At 36.0% G+C, this 25,002-nt stretch overlaps 1 protein-coding gene across 3 annotated transcripts in view; it reads right to left on the bottom strand.

Moving 5' to 3' along the window:
* Positions 1-25,002, bottom strand: part of TTK (TTK protein kinase) — a 54,937-nt gene that overhangs the window by 9,947 nt on the left and 19,988 nt on the right. For 2 of the 3 annotated variants that reach the window (XM_058307079.2, XM_058307081.2), the window contains exons 11-15: positions 21,120-21,268; positions 15,291-15,427; positions 13,793-13,922; positions 4,377-4,469; positions 21-178 (exon numbers count right to left, since the gene is read on the bottom strand). In XM_058307079.2, the coding sequence (XP_058163062.1) occupies positions 21-178; positions 4,377-4,469; positions 13,793-13,922; positions 15,291-15,427; positions 21,120-21,268 (667 nt within the window). The remainder of the gene's footprint in view (positions 1-20; positions 179-4,376; positions 4,470-13,792; positions 13,923-15,290; positions 15,428-21,119; positions 21,269-25,002) is intronic. The other variant, XM_058307080.2, reaches the window with a different exon arrangement.

The raw sequence follows: 25,002 nt of genomic DNA, 5'->3' as shown, positions 1-25,002 counted from the left end.
TGTTTAAAAAAAAATCTTACTAATCATAAAGTCGGATGATCTTATCACTGTGTTGTTGTAGTTTATTCAAATAAGCTATTTCATTCCGGTAACTATCAATAGTTTGATTATCTGCTTCTTCTAAGTTCACATATTTTATAGCATGTATCTGTTTCTTTTCATTCAACACCTGAAATACCTATATAACAGAACAAAGAGTTTAGAATGCATTATTTATGGATTATCACAATACTTTTAAATTTATTAGGATTTTAGGCTGAGAAAATTCTGAAAGAAAACTGACATGAACAATTAAGTTTCTAGACCTATTCTGAGTGTGTGGAAAAATGTTAACCAAGATAGGAGAGTATAAGTCTTTTCTCAAACAGCATGACAATGGGCATTTAATAACACAAAGGTACAAACCCAAAGTTTCTGTATCAATGCATAAGAAAAGTAATTTAGATTTCATATACATATATAATACTTTGTTATATGTCTTAACTAGAGAAATAACCCAAAGAAAAAGACTTTTAAAATGTTAAGGGGAGAATTAAGAAAAGGAAAAGAAAAAACAAAAAAATGTTAAGGAAAACTATAAGCCATGTGAGAAAGACTTAATTCATTTCACAGATGGTATTTTTTCCTTTGTGTCTAGAGTTGATAATTTTATTCATGTGGTAGAGAATATTTAAAAAGAAGTAATCATTACAAGCTATCAATATATTCATTGTAAAAAGAATATTAGGTCTAATTTTCAAAGTCATGTAGACTGGAACAAAATGTTCCTGTCTATATAACTATCAGTATATCTGAGGTCAAGGTCAAATTGCTCTGGTTATAACAAGAGTCAAATTCTTTTTTTTTTTTTTTTAAGATTTATTTTATTTCTTTTCCCTTCCCCCTCCACCCCGGTTGTCTGCTCTCTGTGTCTATTTGCTGCGTCTTTTTCTTTGTCCACTTCTGTCATCAGTGGCACGGGAATCTGTGTTTCTTTTTGTTGTGTCATCTTGTCGTGTCAGCTCTCCATGTGTGCAGCACCATTCCTGGGCAGGCTGCACTTTCTTTCACGCTGGGCAGCTCTCCTTATGGGGTACACTCCTTGCACATGGGGCTCCCCTACGTGGGGGACACCCCTGCGTGGCACAGCACTCCTTGTGCACATCAGCACTGTGCGTGGGCCAGCTCTACACGGGTCAAGGAGGCCCGGGGTTTGAACCACGGACCTCCCATGTGGTAGACTGACGCCCTAACCACTGGGCCAAGTCCGCCGCCCAAGAGTTAAATATGTGAATATGTCTAACTTTTGGCCGTCCCAGCAATCTACCCCAGGGCAATGTCCTTAATTTCTCAGAAATTAGAATGGTCTTAGTGTACACGGTAGAAAGGATGACTGTAATGATACCCGCAAAATGCCCTGCACTGTGTTTGGAGTATAGTAAATGTTAGGTACTATCATAAAAGACAATCAGGGCAGAAATAAGAGAACATTTTAAAACATCCTGAAGTTGTCTGATATGTCAGAAATAAGATTTTGCAGGATATGAGAACTATTTATATAATCAGATCTCAAAATATTTGAGCAAATGAAAACTTTAAATTTAAGTTTTTCCATGTATGTGTTCCGACTCTGGTAAAACTTGTAATAATCTATGAGCTGGATTAGGTAATCCTTATGTCCATTTTATAGAAATATTGTCAGAAGTTATGACTTTTCATTTCATGGAAAGCTTATGAAAGCAGGAATAGAAAGGTCAGTATCTTAACCATTTCTATTAGCTCCATGGACTTTTCAAATGCTCTTAATCCAGTATAAATTGGTGACTGCCTAAACTCTAGAATAGTTTGTTTGTTTTATAAAGTATATTGCCCTCTTTCTCATGAGAGAATGATTTTTTTTCAATGCCATTGTAATAATGAAACTAATAATTTAATTGCATTAACAAAATGTGGCTAAGCCATGACTTTATCACTTGACCCTTGATATAAGTAAGCTTTTAGCTTTACTATACCTTAAGAGAAAAATGTTTGCTACATGGCAAAGCTTAGACAACTCTACATTCTCTGAAGACATGCCACTAAATAAATACCTCTATTTGATACTATTAAAATATAGCCAAATAATAATAAATATTAACTAAAGAATTTCTACTAAAACATTTAAATCAGATAATTCAAATAGATTGATGAAAATCAACTCTATTAGTCCATTCTAAAGTCCCATGCCTAAACTCTGAGGCAAGGAAAGGAACAAAAGATATGTATATGGAAAAGAAAGTAATATTTATTGAGTACTTGCTACAGGGGATAATGTACATACCTTATTTTTAATAAGTTAACCAGATGGCCTTAAGCAAGTATAATTGATAGCTGGTTTAGAAAATTACAATCATACTTAAAGTGAGCCCAATAGGCTTCGTTTTGAGTATCATCCTTAACAACTTGTAATAGCAGGATAGCTGAGGAAGGCCATTCATTCATTCATTCAACAAATATGCTAGGGCCTATTTATGTTCTAAGTGCTATTCTAAATACTGGGGTTAGCATCATTGGACAAATCAGACAAACATCCCTACCTTCATAGCATGTGAGAAGGTAAAATACGGAGAAAAATAAGGCAGGAAAGGGGGTGGAGAGCACAGGGATTGGGAAGTGGCTTTTTACATGCTGTCTGTTCTCTGGGTCCATTCGCTATACGTTCTTCTGTGTATTTTTAAAATTTAATTTAATTTTATTTCCCCTCCCCACTTGCAGCTTGCTTGCTGTCTGCTCTCTGTGTCCATTTGCTGCAGGCTCTTCTGTGTTCTCGCTTGTCTCCCTTCTTTTGTTGCATCACCTTGCTGAGTCAGCTCTCCGTGGTGCCTGCGGGCTTGGCAGCACTCCATGGCGTCTGCAGGTGAACCTGCCTTCACAAGGAGGACCCAGGACTTGAACCAAGGGCTTCCCATATGGTAGACAGGAGCTCATCCGAATGAGCCACAGCCACTTCTTAGGAGCTGCTATTTTAAAGAATGTGGACAAGGAAGGCCTGATTGAGAGCACAGTTGAGGAATGACATGAGGATATCTAGAAAACAATCAGCTGTTGTGTTAAAATAGACTAGGGAATAAGGACTGAGTCAATGAGACTAGTTAGGAGGCTACTGCAATAATCCATGTAAAAAGATGATAGTGGCTTGGACCAAAGCGATAAATAGTGGAGGTGGTGAGAAAAAGAGTCTAGATATACTTTGAACGTAGAACCAACAAAAACTGATGATTGGCTGGATGTGTGTGAGAGAGTACTAGGATTAGATGATGCCAAAGTTTCTGGCATAGCAAATGGAGGAATGAAGTTGCCATTCCCTGAAATGGGAAAGACAAGGGGTAAAGCAGCTTTTTTGGGGACATGTTAAGCTTTAAATGCCTAGCAGATACCCAAGAAGAGATGCTAAACATTTGGATATGTAAGTCTAGAATTCAAGGGACAGGCCTGAGCTGGAAATGTAAGTTTGGGAATTATCAACATATAGAAGGTATTTAAAACCATGAGACTGGATAACACCAAGGGAGTTAGTAACTTTAGTAAGAGAAGAAGAAAAGGTCAAGGGACTGGGCCTTATGGCATTCCATTATGAAGATAAAGGACGTGAAAAAAACTGAAAATGAATAGCAAGTTTGAGAGGAGGAAAACTAAGAGAGACCAAGTGAAAGAAGATAAATTTCAATGAGAAAAAAATAATCAACTGTCTCAAATAATGCTGAGTAACCTAAAATCAAAGCAAAGAACTGGGTTTGGCAAAAATAAGGAGACCAATAGTGTTCTTGATAACAGTCAGTCTGATAAGTGATAGAAGACAAAAATCTGATTCAGGTGGATTTAAGATAATAGAATAACAATTACGAATGGTAAGTTGAGACAACTCTTGAGACACCTTCCAGCCACTGAAAATTAGAACCATATAAAATTAGAACTCAGATGAATGTAGAAAATCAACTACTCCAATTCCAGAAACTCATGTTACTAAACTCTGTTTTCAAATTGAAACCAAAATAAAGAAGAATCTAGTAGTCAAAATCCTTGTTGACTCATCCTAAGGATATTTAGGTATTTACATCATGGTCTGATTGACTTTTTCTAAAATCCTTCTCAGATTATTTTGTAATAATACAAAAACTGTCATTCGCTGCACCAAGCCAATGCTAAAATTATGAAATTTGGAAGCATAAAACCCTAGAACACAGGGAAACGAGACTAAGAAGTAATCCTAAAAAGAATGTGTCAATTGTGGGGAGCAGGGGGTGAAGGAAGCCACTTAACTAAAGGGCAATACAGGCCTCTAGAAATTAAGAAAGAAAAGGGAACAAAAAAAAGGAAGTCTGGAAAATTTTTATTTCTTATGTGTTTAAAATATTTACCTTACTGGAACCTCCACTTCCTATTTGCTTCAATATGGAATAAATTCTTCCTTTAACTGAAATACATTCATTTGTTGAAGAGGATGCTGAAATCTACATAATTAAGAAAATTTTTTGAAAAACGTTAAAAAAATATGCCCAGGAAACTACCCTACCTTTAGTATAGTGAAATGCTTCCAAGTTTGAAACCATTTTAAATATTAAGTACATATTTGCAACAGTATTTAATCAAAAAAATAAAAACCTTATTACCCCTCCCACAAACCATTATTAGAACTTTCCCTTGACCCGAAACAAAAACCCTACATTTATTTTGCAATAACTCCCCATTGGGTCTGCCCCCCATCCCTGGTAATCTGTACTCTACTTTCTGTCTTTGTGAATTTGCATATTCTGATATTTTCAGTGTGGTTATCATGGGGGCATAAGTCTAACATACTAAATCAATAATCTCATTTGCTTTGATACTAACTTAACTTCAAGGGCATACATAAACTATACTCCTATACTCTTTGTTCTGACCTTTATATATTCTTGTCAAAAATTGTATATCTATAATTATGAGTCCAAAACCATTCATTTATCATATTTTATGTACATGCATTTTAGATCCTGTAGGAAGTAAAAGGTTACAAATAAAAGATACAATAGTATTGGTATTTATATTTGCCCAAGTTATTATCTTTACCATAGATCTTTATTTCTTCATGTGCTGTGCTTTTCTGTTTAAGACAGTGTAATGAACTAAATTATGTATTTACAAAGACTTCAGATATAAAAAACACGATTTATAACATATAATTATGTTCCATCGACACCAGTTTTAAGGGATTACTATAATTATTTATAAAATATTATTTTTGTCTTGACCCTCTAGAAAACTATCATTCAAAATGTCCTGAAATCTTCCTTTTCCTAATGACAGTTAAATTACCACTGCATATTTATCATTGAACCTTATATAAATGTTTTATTTCCTTTACCACTTTACACTTAGATTATGTTTTCTTGCCTATCTCTAGATAATCGTGCTTCTTGAAAGAGAGGTTGTTCATTCACTTTTATTGTATTTCTACTAATTACCACACAATAGAGCCTCAGTGATTATTTCTTGATAGTTGCTTTTTCTGGATTACGTATCAGAAATCCAAAACCTTTCTTTCCACATTGAATTTTAAATGCCTGACAAATCCTCATCAATAAAGTGTGCTAACAAAAAGCTGTTGCACATCTAAGATATTGTCCTTTCTTTTCTTTAATAAACACCATTATAATCATAGGATGAGTCACAGCCTAAGAAAAAGTTTAATTAAAATATTTGATTATGGTCAAAAAGTTTTTCTTCTTTTGAATTATTTCTTTAATAGAAAGACCCAAAAGTAAATATACTAGGTCAAAGTATATGATTACATTTAAAGTTCTGTGTACCAATTGCCAAAAGATTAGTATCAAATCAAAAGGCTACTAGGGTCTCGGCTGAGGCAGTGGGCAGCCGCTGGCTGAGCATAATTGCCATGCTCAGTTACAGTGGTCAGAACTACTGGTAACATCCAAGGCTAAGGTCTGGGGTGGTTTGCACTTGCCATGTCCATGGTTCACTTGAGCAACTTGCAGTTTTAGGAAAAGAAAATCAAACCAGATGCTGACGGAGCTGTGGTCAAGAACAATGCTTGAGGGAGAGCGTGTGGCACAAGTGGTTGAGCACCTGCTTCCCACATGAGAGGTCTCAGGTTCAGTACCCGGTGCCTCCTAAAAACAAAAACAAACTACAAGCAAACAAACAAAAACAACAATAACAAAGAAAAAAAAAAACACAACTGGGAGCCAATGTGACTCAGTGATTGAGAGCCAGCGTCCCACATGTGAGGTCCCAAGTTCATTTCCCATTCCCAGTACCATTAAAAACAAAAAAAACAAAAAAAACAATGCTTAAGACTTTCAGGGAAAATGGCAGAGCAGTGAACTCCAGGACTCAGTCTAGTCCTTCCACCAAAACAACTAATAGGCAGGAACTGCCTGAAACAACTACTTTTAAACACCAGAGTAACACTATACCCAGGGAAGAGTGGGAGGAGAGGTAGATAAAGTAAAGAACTGTAAAAATGCTCTCTCTGCATGATGGGCCCCCCTCGTGCTCACAGCAAGATACCATGCAGTCCTGTCCCAGCTAGCTGCTGCTGACAGAAAAGAACATTAAAAATCCTCTTCCCCAAGGACAGGAGTATACACGGCTGACCACTGATCATAGCTTTTGATTAGCAAATTCAGGTCCTTGGGTCCTAGCTCTCAGAGCAGCTATTGTTTCAACCACCCCTGACAAAGGCAGTAGCAGCCATTGTTTTAACTCCACCCTGGACAAAGTAGGCAGCAGCCAAAGTTTCAATCCTATTGAGACGGGTGGAGGCGGTGGAGAATTAAAGATGCAATGCTTCCTTAGGGCTATGGGGTCAATTAGCTGAAGGGCTATCTTTGCTGGGAAAGCCAGGAAAGCTCACCTTTGGGGAACCAGAGAAGATGTTTTTTGGCAACCTTCCAGATCCCTTGCAAGGGCACACTGGAGCCTATCTGTGTCCTTTTTGTGGGTTCCTGGCCATGTCTGGCTAGGAAAGTCCTTCCCAGGGTGACCATCCTCCCAGAATTTGCCCCCCAGGCAGAAGTAGTGTGAGACAACAAAAGGAGTGTAAAAAACTAGAAGTGGAACATCTGGGACAAAGGTCCCCCAGCTTCAAATACCCAGGAGAGGGAGGTTTGTACCCAGGGAAACAGAGGGGACAACAAAACTCACATAAACAAGGGAACTCCAAAACAACTAACAAGCAAAAGTCCAGGACAAGACAGAGACCCAGTACAACAGGGTAAACCATGCACAGTGCATTCATCTTGGGCTGAAGCTCAAGAAAATCTATCTTACCATCAGCTGGTTAGAAAACCAGGAAACAGATATCTGACAGAGTAAATCCCAGAATTAACATTTTAAAATATTAAAATGTACACTATGAAACAAGAGTATAAGACAAAGAAACAGGAAATAACGGCCCATCTGAAGGAAGAGGATAAAAATACTTCAGTGAATAAGACCAGAATGTGGATACACCATTTAAAAAAAAAAAAAAAAAGATCTTAAAAATGTTTAAGGAGAAGGAAAGTACAGATAAAGAACTACAGGAGGGAAGTGGACTTGACCCAATGGATAGTGCGTCTGCCCACCACATGGGAGGTCTGCAGATCAAACCCCAGGCCTCCTTGACCCATGTGGAGCTGGCCCATGTGCAGTGCTGTGCCACGCAGGGGTGTCCCCCGTGTAGGGGAGCCCCAAGCGCAATGAGTGCGCCCCGCAAGGAGAGCTGCCCAGCGTGAAAGAAAGTAGCCAGCCCAAGAATGGCACCGCACACACCGAGAGCTGACATAACAAGATGACGCAACAGAAACAGATTCCTGGTGCTGCTCATAAGGACAGAAGCAGTCATGGAGGAACACACAGCGAATGGACACAGAGAGCAGACAACGGGGGTGGGTGGGAGGGAAGAGAAATAAAAATAAATAAATCTTTAAAAAAAAAGAGAACTACAGGATATCAGGAAAGTAATGAAAAAGCAATATGAGGGTATAAGGAAAGAAACAGAAATTTTAAAAAGTACCAAACAGAACTAATGGAGTTGAAGACCAAAATAACTGAAATGAAAAATGCCTAGGAGGATTTCACAAGCAGAATGGAGCTGACAGAAGAATCTCTGAACTTGAACACAAGACATGAAATGAGCCAAACTAAGGAGCAGAAAGAAAAACAAAATATTAAAAGTAAAAATAGCATAATACAGCTATGGGGTATCATCAAGCACATCAATATAAATGCTATAGGAGTCCCAGAAAAAGAAGAGACAAAGGGCCAGAAGGAATAGTCAAGGAAATAATGACAGAGAACATCTGAAACTTAATGAAAGCCATGAACATGCACATCCAAGAAGCTCAGAAAACAAACAGGATAAACATGAAGAAAAATACATTCCATCTTATATTGATTACACTATCAAATACAAAAGACAAGGAGAGATTTTTTACAGCTGCAAGAAAAAAGCAATGTGTTACATTCAAGGGAATCCTAATAAGATCAATTTCTCATCAGAAACCATGGAGGTGAGAAGGCAGTGGGGAGAAAGAAGGAAAACTACTGCCAACCAAGAATTTCATATCCAGCAAAATTCTCTTTCAAAGATGAAGAAAGGATAAAGACATTTACAGAAAAATAAAAGCCGAGGTAGTAATTACCACTAGAACTACCCTAAAGAAAATGCTAAAGGGTGTTCTTCAGACTAAAGGGAAAAGACACTAGACAGTGGTTCAAAGCAGCATAAAGAAATAAAGACCTACCATTTAGGAAATTATAAATGCCAGTATTATTGCATTTAGTCCTACAGGTGCTAAAATACAAATGCATAAAAAGTAATGAAAATTCTAGGTTTTTGGACATAAAATGTACAAAGGTATAAGTGGTAACAAGTAAAAAAAAAAAAAGGTGGGGTCAGAGGGATATAAGAAAAGTATGTAAGTATATGCTATGGAAGTCAAGTTGGTGTCAAGTCAAATATAAGTGCTATATATTTAGGATGTAACCCTATGGCAACCACAAGGAAACCAGATGAAAAATATATCTAGATAAAAATGAGAAGGCATGCAATATGGTATAAAACAAGAAAACAAATAAATATAAAAGGAGGCTTTAATGGAAGTGAGGGACAAAAATGGTATAAGATTTACAAAGGCTAAATAGCAAAATGGCAGAAGAAAGACCTGTATTATCAGCAGTGACTTTAAATATAAATGGATTAACCTCTCTAGTCCAAAGGCAGAGATTGGCAGAATAGATAAAAAAGCATGAACCCAACTATATGATGTCTGCAAGAGACACCCATTAAAGTCAAACAAGTAGACTGGCAGTGAAAGGATGGAAAAAAAAATATATCATGCAATTAGTAGCCAAAAGAGAGCTAGGTGGCTATACTAATATCAGATAAAATAGACTTTAAGTAAAAAAACAGTCATAAAGGACAAAGAAGGTCATTATATACTGATCAATTCAACAAAATTTAACAATTATAAATATATATGCACCTAACAGCAGAACTCCAAAATATATGGAGCAAATACTGAGGAAATGATAGGAGAAACTGATGGTCCTACATTAATAGTAGGAGACGAACACACCAGTCTCAATAATAGGTGGAACATCTAATCAGAAGATCAATAAGGAAATACAGGATTTGAATGATACACTGAAGTAACCACACCCAACAGGCATATATAGAACACTGCACCCAACAAAAACAGAATACACATTCTTCTTGAGTGCACATGGATCATTCTCCAGGCTGGACCATATGTTGAGTCACAAAACAAGTCTTAATAAATTCAAAAATATTGAAATCATACAATGTATATTCCTAACCACAATGGAATGAAGTTAGAAATCAATAAGAGAGAAATGGAAAAGTCACAAAATATGAAAATTAAACAACATAATCTTAAACAGCCAATGGTTTAAAGAGGAAATCACAAAGGAAATTAGGAAATATCTTAGGACAAAAGAAAATGAAAACACCTCATACCAAAAACTTATGAGATGGGAAGCGGACTTGGCCCAAAGGATAGGGTGTCCGCCTACCACATGGGAGGTCTGCAGTTCAAACCCAGGTCCTCCTTGACCTGTGCAGAAGGAGTGCCGTGCCACGCAGGGGTGTCCCCTGCATAGGGGAGCCCCACGCACAAGGAGCGCGCCCTGCAAGGAGAGCCGCCCAGCGCAAAAGAAAGTGCAGCCTGCCCAAGAATGGCACCACACATACCAAAAGCTGACACTACAAGATGACGCAACAAAAAGAAACACAGACTCCCAGTACCGTTGATAAAGATAGAAGCAGTCACAGAAGAACACACAGTGAATGGACACAGAGAGCAGTCAACTGGGGGTGGGGGGAAGGGGAGAGAAATAAATAAATCTTCAAAAAAAACCCAAAAACCAAAAACCTCACAACAAAGAAAAGCCCAGGGCCAGATGGCAGCACAGGGGAATTTTACCAAACATTCCAAGAAGACTTAACTCCAATTCTGCTCAAACTCTTCCAACAAACCGAAGAGGAAGAAACAATCCCTAACTCATTCTATTAGGCCAACATCACCCTCATAGCAAAGCTAGGTAAAGATACTACAAGAAAAGAAAAGTACAGACCAATATCTCATATGAATATACATACAAAAATCTTTAACAAAATATGAGCAAACCAAATCCAACAGTATTTTAAAAGAATTATACATCATGAACAAATGGGATTTACCCCTGGTACACAAGGTACATTCAATTAATGTAATATACCAAATTAACAGAATGAAGGAAAAAAAAACAAACCTCAATACATGATCATCTCAACTGATGCAAAAAAGGCATTTGACAAAATCCAGCATCCTTCCTTGAGAAAAACACTTAGAACATTGGTAGGCAACAACATAATAAAGGGAATATATGAAAAGCCCACAGTTACTATCCTACTTACGATGAAAGACTGAAAACTTTCCCTCTAAGATAAGAAACAAGACAAGGATGCTCACTGTCATCACTGTTATTCAACATTTTACTGGAAGTTCTTACCAGAGCAATTAGGCAAGAAAAATAAGACAACCAAATTGGAAAGGAAGAAGTGGATCTTTCCCTATTTTCAGATGATACGATCCTATATGCAGAAAATCTTGAAAATTCCAAAACAAAGCTTCTAGAGCTAATAAATGAATTCAGGAAAGGGGCAGGATTCAAGCCAATACCTAAAAATCAGTAGTGTTTCTATGTACAAGCAATGAACAACTAGTTCAAGAAATCAAGAAAAAAATTCTATTCACAACAGCAACTAAAAAAGTCCAATATCTAGGAATAAATCTAACCAAGAATGTAACAAGTTATACACAGAAAACTACAAAAAACTGCTAAAAGAAATTAAAGACATAAATAAATGGAAGGTTTTTTTGATATACTGTGCTCATAATTAGAAGACTAAATATCACTAACATGTCAATATGACCCAAAGCAATTCAATGCAATCTCAATCAAAATGCTAACAGTTTTCTTAGAAGAAATGGAAACGTCAACCCTCAAATTTATATGGAAAGGTAAGAGGCCCCAAATACCTAAAGCAATCTTGAAAATGAAGAAAGAATTTAGACTCAAACTTCTCCATCTTAATTTTTTTTTACAAAGCCACAGTAATCAACAACATGGTACTGGCACAAGGACAGAAATATAGACCAGTGGGATAGAACTGAGAGCTCAGTAATCATTTGTGACTAACTTTTGACAAGGTGGCAAGACCACTCAACTGAGAAAGAATAATCTCTTTAACAAATGGTGCCAGGACAGCTGGTTCTCCATTCATAGAAAAAAGAAGGAAGGTCCCTATCTTACTCCATGTACAAAAATCAGCTCATAACTGATCAAAGACTTACATATAAAAGCTAGAACTATCAAACTCCAGGAGGAAAATATTGGAAAGCATCTTCAGGGCCTTGTGTTAGGTAACAGCTTGAGTTTACACCCAAACTGTAATTAACAAAAGGGAAAACAGATAATTGGGACCTTGTCAAAATAAAAATATTTTGTTCCTCAAAGGACTTTACCATGACAGTAAAATGAAAACCTATACAATGGGAGAAAATATTTGGAAATCACACGGCTGATAAGGGTTTAATATCCAGAATATATAAAGAAATTCTCTACTTGAAAAAAAAAGAAAGCCCATTGAAAAATTAGGCAAAACACTTGAACAGAAATCTCTGCAAAGATATAAAAGTAGCCAAAAAGGACATGAAAAGAAGCTCAATATCACTATCTATTAGGGAAATGCAAATCAAAACCATAATGAGATATCATTACTTACCTACAAAAATGGCCACTATTAAAAAATACAGAAAACTACAAGTATTGGAGAGGATTTGGAGAAAAAGGACATTCATTCATCACTGACCGGAATGTAAATTGGTACATCCACAGTGGAAGAGAATTTTGTAATTCCTCCAGAAGCTAAGTATAGAATTACTGTTCACTCTGGCAATCCCACTAGTAAAGAATGGGGAGTTGATGCGTAACTTGTACAGATTTTCTACATAGGCTGATGGTAAATGGTGATGATGATAACACATTATTATGAGTGTAGTCAATAGTACTGAACTGTACAGGTGAATGTGGTTAAAAGGGGAAACTTTAAGATGTATATGTTAATAGAATAAAAATAGAAGGATAAAACATAGGCCTGTACAACACAGTGAACCCTACTATAGATGAAGGACTGTACTTAATAGTACGAGTGTAAGAATGTTCTTTCATGAATTATAAAAAATGTACGATACTAATACAAGGTAGTAATAATATGGCGGTATACGGGGAAAAAAATACATCGAATAGAATAATGAATAGACTACTTTTTTAATACTCTTTCAACTTTAACAAAAGTAAATACTGTTAAAAAAAAAAGTACAATTATTTTTAAAAAGTGCTATCAATTTCACACCAATGCAAGGTGCCAGTGGTGTGATGGTGCACAGGAATCCTGTACTTTATGCATAATTGTTTTATAAACTCACAACTTCTCTCATAGAAAACAAAACGAAACCACCAAAACAAAACAAAAAAACCTATTTGTTCTTTCCATGATTGATTAATATAATCTAGTGTAGCCTATTTTTTAATCTCTGAATATTTAATTACTAGGTATTTTTTTTTCTGTTTTATTAAGATAACAGTTGTTGCTTATTTGTTATTTACTAAGTGCCTGGCTCTGTTGTAAAACATGTTAATTTAATCTTCACAGCAATCCTATGAGGTAGGTAGCTTTATAAGCTCCATTTTATACATGATGAAATAGGCAGCATTTAAATAACTTGCAAGAAGTCACAGAGTTAGTAAGTAGTGGAGCCAAGATTTAGGGCTTCAAAACCCCTGTTTTCTATTGGTTTAAGTTGCCTCTCACCTATTAGGAACTAATTTTAGTTACTGGTGTTTGGAGAGTGTCTAAATTAATTTTTCTTCAAATAGCAATCTAATTCCCTCTCCAACCAATGATTTTTTTTCTCATTAATAATAATTACTTTATTCAAGAGTCTAGTAGAATCTCGTATTGCAATTTTGATATTTTTGAACACTTATGTTTCCAAACAAATTATTACTATATCTTAATCAGCCTATGAAATGAAGCTGGTTACTAGCAGCTGGCTTAAATAAACAGAAAAAAAAGTAACCTATTTCATAAGAGAAAACTTATTCAACTACTCAAATAGGACCCTTTAACTTAGCTAATGACTTTTCCTAAAAACTAGAAGCTAGTAAAGAAAAAAAAAGCTATGATTATACCTTAACATACCATTATGAATAAAGCTTATCGAACCTGTAAATTTTGAAGTGGAGTAGCTGGTATTTGCTGTTGTTGCAGCTGGAAATAGGCAGGTTGGCTATAATAAGGTGTTGATAATTGACAAGCAGGTGGAAAGTCATTCTTTACAACTGGAGTTCTAAAACTAGGAAAGAAAACATGTTAATTTAAAACATTAAAGTTTAAAAATCAAGATTCTGATTGTTTCCCATAATTTAAAAAAGTCAATAGAAACTTTAAAGTGCTACATCAAACAGAATCTAAGTTAGTTTTCTTCATATACCTGATATTTATTTTTTCTAGATATATCATCACCAGAAATGTTGGGAAATTCTTTCTGTAAGTAGTTTTTTTAACGCTGAGACAAGATATCCATGTTATTAAAAGAAATATAATAATGTTTAAAATTACAGAGTTGGGGATATAGGTATTTAGCCAAGACAAAGACTAGCCTATGGTTGATCATGGATTTTATGTATGTTTTTTACACCAATGTTTTACTACAGCCTGCTAGAAATATCTGAAAGCCAATCACACCAGAGGAGTTTGGCATTTGTGCTTAAATCTGTTTTGTTCACTTGTGCTTTGTTTTATTCACTATTATATCCTCAACAGCAAGAACAGTGCTCGGGATAATGAGCTAGTATCACAAAAAATAACACTACTATTTTAGTTAGCAATCACTTTCAAATAGTCTAAGTATAATAAAATGAGGCCATATATTTTAAAAATGTATTAAATAGGTAAGAGACTGAGTTATATAGATTCTAAGGCAGGGGTTCTTAACCTTTTTTGTTCCGTGGACCCCTTTGCCAATCAGGTGAAAACCACAGATCCCTTACTAAGTCCAAACTACACTGTGTATTATTTAATAAATATATCACAGCTATACCAACACGTCTCCACAAGAGTAATGTTTTTTTTTAATTCTCAGTTCAAGCTCATGGATCCCCTGAAATCCTTCTACAGACTCCTTGGGGATCTGTGGACCCCTGGTTAACTGCTCTAAAGCCAGTTCTAATTAAGATTCAGATTGCATTCTAAAAGCAAAAAGCAAAAGGCCTCATGTACCTAAGTTATATTCTAAGACATTTAAAATATATTCACCAGTTGAAGATTGTGATGTACCATATTCCTTTATTTCCTTTCTTTGAAAGGTCATCAATTCACCTTTGCAATATGCCCCTCGTGTTGCCTTTCATTCAGCACTGCCCATCCAATATCTTCTTTGATCTCTCATTCCCATCTCACTCAAGTCTTATACCTTAGAACATCCCAGAACTATGTGAACTATATAACCAATCTCTTCACAGAAATCCTTAAAACATATTATTGTAGTTACTTTCCTCTCCCCATTTCACAGATGAAAAAACTGACAGTGAGAAAATAATATGAATTTGGAAAGTCTTTAAAGTAATAGCATAGTATTCAATCCCAGATCTGCTGGTTCCAAAGTCCATGTTATTTCAATTATACCACCCTGCTTCCCAAGCTAAATGCCAAAAGTAATTACCAGCTCATGTAATCATCTAAGGTATTGCTGCTTGGTGTCTTACAAATAGATTTTGGATCAATCCATTTAGGTGCTGATATTGGTGGTGTCTGTTTTGAAACTGAAAAGGCAGGTTGCTCAATAGTAGTATGTTTCTGCTAAAGCAAAATGAAAAACACTATGATTTATATTTTTTAAATTACTCCTGTTTTACAAAAAAGTATAACTTTTTAAAAGAAATATGAAATAAAAATAAGGAATTCAAAAGCATGATAAAAATAGATAAGCATAGGTATTCAATAACTTTTTAGTATTGCTTTCACTCCAAATTTTGAAGCCTATTATATTTTGCTCAAACTGATTATAAATAGAGGGAAGGTGCACAATATTGGTTAACAAAAAAAGGATCTAACTTCCTCTCCCTTCAGGGCTGCTGTAAATAGGTACTAAACTTTTATAATCTAAATAAGTACTAGTACTCTGGGCTTCTGAAAACTAGCCTTTAAGTAATAACACTGTATTTTCCACCTTGACGTTCAAGGAGAAAAGGCCAAATTTAGCAAAATTTGACATTGCAAATGAATATCTAGTGTCCTTCCCTATTGTAAGAGACCCAGACCCTAAGGAATTCATCTGGTAAAATTCTAAAACAATGATGACTGGACATCCTCTACAGCAGAGGTCAGCAAACTATGGCCCTAGGCTGAATCTAGCCTGCCACCTATTTTTGTAAATAAAGTTTTACTGGAACACCACCATGCTCATTTATTTACACATCATCTATGGGATTCTTCACACTATAATAGCAGAATTGAAAAGTTGTAACAGAAACACACTAGCTGCAAACCTAAAATGTTTACTACCTAAGTCCTTAATAGAAAAGTTTGCCAACCCTGCTCTATAACATCTCAATCAAATAGAGAACCACGATTTACTTGAATTCTTTTAAAAACTGAGCACTCACTACTCTAAGGAGGTTCACTTCAATGGTGAAACATCTTTAGCTATTAGAAAGTACTTTCTGATATTAGATAAAATTCAAGTGTATTTCAATCCACTGGTCCTATTAAGAACAACAATGGAGAAATCTATTCTACTTTCTACATCTAAGTCCTTTAAGTTTTTAAAGACAGTTATCATGGCCAATACATCTCTTTTCCTGGATAAATTTTCCATTTCATTCAAGACTTTCCCATATATATATATTAGTGGTCAATATTATTGAGAAATTTTAGTAGTAAAGATAATTGAGTGAGGATAATAAAGAATATAGTGGTCAGAGTGGGATGTTTGCATTTCAGGTTTTGAAGGTCAAAACAATATATAGGAAGGGCTGGCTAAGGTGAAATTATGGAAACGGTCATGAAAGAAGACATGAATTTGCAGACCTGGAAATATGACTGGAGTAGGAGAGTAGAAGCCCACAAAAATGAAGATAGCTGTTGGGCTGATTCAGACATGACAGTCATGAGTAAGGAATGGGATGGTATATCCAGAAGGTAGAACTCCCAAAAGGGCAGGGATTTTGCAGAAAAGAGAGAAAGAAATGGTGTGGACATAGCAATGGGGAAGCTAGGTACATCTTACATCTTGTACCTGTAAAGTTAGATGTAAGACAAAAACAACCATGATTTGACAGGGCTGATGGGAAAGCAATGACCTCAGGGAACTGCCTAGTTTTTGTTTCTATTCAATGTTTTTTAGTATATTCAGAGAGTTGTACAACCATCACTACTATTTCCATCACCATGAAAAGAAACCCCTTACTCCTTAGCCATCACTCTCTATATCCCCTTGCCACCAGCCCTTAGCAACCAATCTTATTTCTACGATTTGTCTATTCTGGACATATCAATGAAATCATGCAATATATGGTCTTTTGTGACTGGCTTCATCTGTTTTCAAGGTTAGTCTATGTTGTAGCATGTATCAGTACTTCATTTCTTTTTATTATTAATATTCCACTGTATGGATATATCATAATTTGTATATTCATTCATCAGTTGATGGATATTACTGAGTCACAGGGTAACTCTATGTTTAACCTTCTGAGGAACTGCTAGAGTATATTCCAAAGTGGCTCACCATTTTACATTCTTACCAACAACCTCTGCAGGTTCTAATTTATCCAGGTCCTCATCAATACCTGTTATTGTCTCTTAATTACTGCTAGCCTAGTGGGTGTGAACTGATATCTTTGTGGTTTTGATATACATTTCCCTAATGATATATAAATGGTTTTGAGACCCCATACCATCCTATTGGTTTACAAGTTTCCAAAAAAGAAGAGATGCTTGTTTAACATGATCCATGGTTCAACCCGTCAGGATCCTTATCATCGAACACAGCTATCTACTTCATTATTTAGATTAGCAGTTCTTAAAGCGTGGTCCAGAAGACCCAGGGTGGGAGTGATTTCCAAGACTCTTTCAAAGGGTCTGCAAAGTTAAAATTGTTTTCATAGTAATAACTAAGACCATTTGCCTTTTCATTTCATTCTCTTATGAGTATATGGTACAGTTTCCTCAAGTGCCACATGACGTGATAAAGTAACAGACTGAATGCAAAAGTAGATAAGAAAATCAAATTTTGTTATGCTAACCATTAAAAGATTTATCTAAAAATGTAAAGGAATGCCTTTTTCTAATCAACAATTTTTTTTGTTTTAAAATTTAGTTATTGGGAAGCAAGTGTAGCTCAGTGATTTGAGCACGTGCTTCCTACATACTAGGTCCTGGGCTCAATCCCCAGTACCTACTAAAAATAAATATTTATATGCCTTAGAGGCATGTCCCAGATAAACCCCTTTCCATACATCTACCCATCACTGACACCCCACACCAATGATCCTCCCCTGCCACAGTTGTGACCCTTCTGTGATACGAAACCTCCCCAAAGATGGAGCCAAGAAAATAACAAAATAAAAATAAGAAAATGAAATGTTAGTTTTAAAAATAACATACAAATACCAAAAATTTTAAAATAAAAAAAATTTTTAGACCTTATGTTTATTATCACTAAGATCTGTTGTTTTACATGTACAGTGACAATGTCTTCATATATTCCCCCACTGTCTCTCTTTTTTTTCAATTTTATCTTCATAGAAGCTTTAGGCTACAGAAAAGTCACATAAAGGATATAGGGGATTCTCATAGACACAGCACCCTCCCCCTTTTAATAATATTTTATTAAAATATTATTATTTTATGTTTAATATAAACATTATATTTATATTATATAATATATAATTATATATTTATATATAATATATAACATATACAAAATTATATATAACATATTATTAACATTAATATTGTTAATATAACAATATTAACAATGTCCTGTCCCCTGTTAACTATATTTTACATGCAGATGGTACATTTGTTACAACTGATGTACAAATACTGAAGCTTTGCTACTAACCAAGGTCAATTATGGTTTATATTTTGGACCATACATATTTATAAATTTTAATGAAATTTAAAATGGCCTGTATTCATTATTAGAAGATCATGCCGAATAATTCCACTACCCCCAAAATGCCCAAATTCCATCTATTCTATTCTTCCTTCCCTTCCCCTTGGGACCTATGATAACCACTAAGTCTAACTTTTTAAAGAGTAAGATTCATAGTTACTTGCAACAATATTGAGGGCTTGACATAGTGCTCAAGAGTTCATGTAGCATTATCACAGTGGGTGGAGAGCCATACAATAACTGAAAGAATATTGAATTCTCATCCTGGGGAGTTCTGCTACATTCTGTAATGGTATAGCAAGAATCCCCTGAGTAGGAGCAATGCCTAGTGAAAGAGGACAGACCATTGCACTGGGCCACTGATATCGATGATTATATATATTAACGTTTTCTTTTGAAATTGAAACTTAGCCTAGTATTATATGTTGCCTAAGAGTTACCTCCTGAGGGCCTCCTTGTTGCTCAAATGTGGCCTGTCTCTAAGCCAAACTCAGCATATAAACATACTACCTTCCCCTCAGCATGGGACATGACTCCTGGGAACGAGCCTCCCTGGCACCGAGGGATTATTACCAAGCACCGACTAGCAATGCACCTGGAAAAAGGTCTTGACCGTAAGGGGAAATGATGAATACATATGAGTTCTTATGGTTAAGAGATTTCAAAGTGAGTCTGGAGGTCATTTCAGAAGTTACGCTTACGCATGTCTCAGCAGGATCTCATTGACTGCCATAGTAAATAGTGCCTCAAATAATACGGCTCCTGAGTGCTCTAGAGCAATCCAGACACCATAGGCAGGACAGAGAGCTCAGGAGTTTTGCACCCTGCCAGTGGGCCTTACCTTGGAATTTATGTTCCCCAGTGTGACAGAGTGGAACCATTTGTGATTTCCCTACACATGGCTCTTCTGTGCCTTCTATTTGAACCTATAGTTAGTATGATAGGTGTATGTTCAAGAGACTTATATCTTTGGTCTGTCCATGTGCCAATTGGGCCCTGAATCTCAGCAGTTGCAAAACTAAGTTTTCAGCTCATTGGACCCACTCATGACAACTAACAAGGAAATTATGATGGATAATGCCCATCCCAAGGAACAGAGAGCCTGCAACTGCAAGCAAGATAGTTGAATCCATCTGCCCCATGGAATCTAAGCCCCTTGTCAAATAGAGGCAGAGTGAGCATCACCATCCCCAAATCCTCAGGACTGGGGAATGAACAATGGACTAAAGTAGACTTACTAATATTCTACTATAGACTTATTGTTACTCAAGCAAAGGAAGAATCTGTATCATTGATATAAAGTAAAATAAAGTATTAAAAAATTAGTTATTTTCATAAAAGTATATTCATAAATTCACATGTATTAGGTTTATTTTCTTAATATCTTAATACAAATTTGAAAATTTATTGGTTCCCCCTTTTTTCTTGGTTAGACCAGTAAAAAGAATTTACTTGGGAAATATGGGAAAGAACAGAGCTTGCTGAGAAATGGGGCAGAAAAAAGGAAATACACACCAAGATTTGGGGTGGGCTCCTCTAGGCAGAGCACTTGGTTTCCCTTTTTAATACAGTAAATATAGATAACCCACATAAATAAATGCTCTTTAGGGACCTCAAAAAATTTTAAGAGTCTCAAGACCAAAATGCTTGAAAATCTCTGAGTTAGAATATAAAGCCTTTACTATCTTCTCTACGAGTCACTGAAAAGAAACAATGAGGAGGTATATGGCCTGGATATGGCTCTCCAGCAGTCTACTAGATCATTCCTTCTGAAATAGCCACTAGGCACAATCATTTAACCTATTATATGTTCACATACATTGTCCAATCTATATTTTTCTATTTTATCCATGAGGAGGGTGACAGAAAAATCATCAAATTCTTTGGTAGAGCATTATACTAGCTCAGGGTCAGCAAATTTACCTGTAAAAGTATGGATAGAAAACACTATAGGCTTTGTCAATCACATGGTCTCTGCTGTATCTAATCAACTCTGCTTTTATACTGCAAAAGCAGCCATAGACAATAACAATGGGGGGGTTGCTCCAATAAAACTTTATTTATGCAGATAGGCAGATAGGCAGTGGGCTACATTTGGCCTATAGGCTGTAGTTTGCTGACTGCTGTATCAGTCATCAGCAATCTGGAAACACTATCAAAAACAGAAAAGAGGTCAACTCGACATATACTTTTAACAGAATCTATGACTGTTACAAATTGCTTGGGAATAATAAAAAAAATCCTTTAAAAAGATTATTACTCTAAATATGGTGAAACAGTATTTAATAAAGGGAAATACACTTAATACAATCATAGTACTTTAGAAATGCATTAAGAATGGCAATGTTATATTTGAGGCAAAAAGAAAGTTACCTCTGTATCAACCTTTGGAGTACCCTTTGGAATCTGCCACTGATTTGAAGATGCAGCAGGATTTTGGTGTATACATTGTGACTTTTTCTTAGATTGCCATTTTTTCTGGTCACTTTCTGGAACCTTTGGATCTTGATGCTCTATAGCTTCTGAAATTATATTTGTTGCTGTTCTTATTATTAAAAGGCAAAAGCATTGGACCCTAACAATACTAAGATTAAATAACAGAACATGTTACAAATGGCATTAGCATTTTGCTCTTAAAATCTAAGAAAAATAAAACTAAACGTTTAAGCCAGAGACTAAATGGAGACTTCCAGGGAAGATGGCAGAACAGGGAGCTCCAGGACTCAGTCCCTCTACTGAAATGGCTACAAAGAGGCAGGAACTGTTAGTAACAATTATTTGGGATTCCAGAGGCCAGAACACTGAATAACATCCAGGGAAGAGCAGGAGGAAAAGACTATAAGCTACAGTAAAGAACAATGAGTACTCTCTCCATGTGGCAACACCCATCTCCAACTCCAACTCTAGCTGCCTTGGGGTCCAGCCCCTTGCTAGCTAGCTGGTAACAGAAAAGGACATAAAAATCCACTTCCAAGAGGAGGGGTGGGCACAGCCAATCAGTGATCATGGCTTTTGATTAGTGAATTCAGATGACTGAATCCTGGCTCTCAGCTGCTGTTTTAACCCATTCCAGATGAAGGTGGCAACAGTTATTATTACGATCCCACCCTGGACAGGGTAGACGCAGTAGAGATTTAAACACAATGCCTCCTCAGGACTGTGGGGAATAGTTACCTAAAGGGTGCAGCTGTTAGGCAGGCCAGGAAACCACAGAGTCCAAAAGCCGTCAAAATGGCTTTTGGCATCCTTCCTAATCCCCTCTCCAGGGCACTTTGGAATGGGTCTGCATTCCCTTCATGGGTCCCTGGCCCTGGAAAATACTAGCTTAGGAAAAGTCCTCTCTGGAGTGGCCCTCCTCCCAGAATTTGGCCCTCAAGGAAAAAGCAGCTAGAGACACTGAAAGGAGTATAAAAAATTAGAGAGGCAAAACAAAAACAAACAGAGAAGATCAAGATTCCCGGAGAAGCAAGAGTAAAGGAAGTTTTCTCCTGGAGGTGAAACAGATACATAAAATAAAAACTGCAAGCTTAAAAACTGTACATCATATCCAAGGGAAGAAGCAGATGAAAAAGAGCTAAACAAATCTGATCAGTTAAACAAGGGCTTTTCTAAAGGTCTAGAATAAGTTGAACCAAGAGTCAAAGAACCTTAACACAAAACCATAGGCAAGAGAGAGAAATTGAACTTCAGGTAAACTCATCAAAATAATCAGATGCCTAGACATCAGCAAAAAATTACAAGGCCATACTAAAAACCATGATATGGCCCAGTCAAGGGAACAAATGATTTCACTGCTATGATTTAACTGTAATAAGCAAACTCATAGAGTTAAGAGTTTAGAAGATAGGTTACTAGGAGATAAAATGGGGTTAGAGAATGGGGAGCTCATGCTTAACTAGTACAGAATTTCTGTTTAGGCTGATGTAAAGGTTTGGAAATAGATGTTGGTGATGCCAGCATATTATGAGTGTAATCAATAGCACTTAAATGAATAGGTGAATGTGGTTAAAAGAGCAAACATTAGGATGTATATATTACTAGAATAAAAATTCGTAATCTCATAACTTTTCTAATAAAAAAAGTTGAAGCCAGTGACAATTTGCTTTCAGTGAGCCAATTTTAGAAAGCTGCAATATTGCTACCTTCCAGGACTTTCCCCCCATTATTAGAAAAGCTGCTGGTTTTTATAACAGTCATAAATAAAACACAGGATTCCCCTATACCATCCCATTACTACCTTGCACTGGTGTTGTTACACTTGATAAAAACACATTTTTATAATTGTACTATTAATTATAGCACATGGTTTATCTTTTAATATATATTCTAGTAACATTCAAATTGTTTCCTCTACTAACCGTATTCGCCTACCTAGTTGAAAAGATTTCTTCTGATTATTCATTGACTGAATTTGGGTATTGATTTTGTATCTCACCACTTTGCTGAATTACTTTACTAGATCTAGTTTTGTTGTGGAATTTTCAGGATTTTCTGCATTTAGTATCCTGTCATCTGCAATTAGGGAAAGTTTTATTTCCTTTCCAATTTGGAAGGCTTTCTTTCTCTGCCTAATTGCTCTGGCAAAAACTTCCAGTACAATCTTGAAAAATGGTGTTGACAGTAGGCATTTTTGTCTTATTCCTGATCTTAGAGGAAAAGCTATCAGTCTTTCACCATTGAATAGGATGTTTTCTGTAGGGTTTGCATATATGCCATTGATCATGTTGAGGAAGTTTCCTTCTATTGCCTAGCAATGCTCGAAGTGTTCTTTATCATGAAGGGGTGCTGGATTTTGTCAAATGCCTTTTCTGTATTATTTGAAATGATCATGTGGTTTTCTTCCCTTCATTTTGTTAATGTGGTAAATTACATTAATTTTCTTAACGTTGAACTGCCCTTGCATATCAAGGATAAATCCCCTTTATCACAGTGTATACTCTTCTACTATACTGTCGGATTGAGTTTGTTAGTATCTGTTGAGGATTTTTGCATCTATATTCATAAGTGATTTTGGTCTGCAAATTTCTTTTCTTGTGGTACCTTTATTCACCTTTGGTATGCAGGTAATGTTCATCTCATAGAATGAGTTAGGGAATGTTCCCTCCTCTTCAGTTTATTTATTTTTCCAAAGACTTTGAGCAGAATTGGAGTTAAGTCTTCTTAGAATGCTTGGTAGAATTTCCTCATGATGCCATCTGGCTTTGGGCTTTTATTTGTTGCAAGGTTTTTGATTACTGATTCAATGTCTTTACTCGTAATTGGTTTGCTGAGATCTATTTTTACTTGAGTCAACGTAGGTAGTTTGTGTATTCCTATGAATTGTTCCATTTCATCTGGTTTATCTAATTTTATGGTGTATAGTTGCACATAGCGTCCTCATAGTTTATTGTTGTTTTCTTTTAATGGGTCAGGGATTGAACCTAGAATCTCATATGCAGGAAACTAGAACTCAACCACTGAACCACATCAGCGACCCTGAGTTCGATTTTTTGTTTGTTTTGCTTATTGTTTGTTTCTAGGAGGCACTGGGAACCAAACCCAGGACCTCCATGTGGGATGTAGGTGTTCAACTGCTTGAGTCACATATGTTCCTGTTTTAACTTCTGTGGGGTCAATAGCAATGCCACCCTCCTTTACATTCCTGATTTTTATTTGTATTCTTTATCAGTCTAGCTGAAGGTCTGTCAATTTTATTGATGTTTCAAATAACCAACTATTGGTTTTGTTGACTGTGTGTGCACGCGTGTGCACTTTATTGCATTTTCCTCCACTCTAATCTTTGTTATTTCTATCCTTCTGGTAGCTTTGGGTTTAGTTCACCCTTTTCTTTTCTAGTTCATCTAATGTTGATTTAGGTTTCTGATTTGAAGTGCTTCTTTTAATGTAAACATTTAGAGCTATAATTAGCCTCTCAGCACTGCTTTTGCTGCATCCCATATATTTAGGTATATTTTCATTTTCAGTCACTTAAATTTCCTAATTTTCCTTGTGATTTCTTCTTTAATGCACTGGTTGTTTAATACTATGTTGTTTAATTTCCACATATTTCTCCCTTTAATTGATTTCTACTTTCATTTCATTGTGCTCAGGGAAGATACATTGTATGATTTCCATTTTTTATATTATTGAGACTTGTTTTGTGACCTAATATATGTCCATCCTAGAAAATGATCCATGTTTACTCAAGAACTTGTATTCTGCTATTGTTGGGTGTTGTGCTCTATACATGTCTTGTAGATCTAGTTGATTTATTGTA

This window comes from Dasypus novemcinctus, chromosome 11 (genome assembly GCF_030445035.2).
Source record: "Dasypus novemcinctus isolate mDasNov1 chromosome 11, mDasNov1.1.hap2, whole genome shotgun sequence".
Lineage (NCBI taxonomy): Eukaryota > Metazoa > Chordata > Mammalia > Cingulata > Dasypodidae > Dasypus > Dasypus novemcinctus.
The sequence above is the reverse complement of the archived record's forward strand: the minus strand, read 5'-3'. Positions and strand labels throughout refer to the sequence as shown.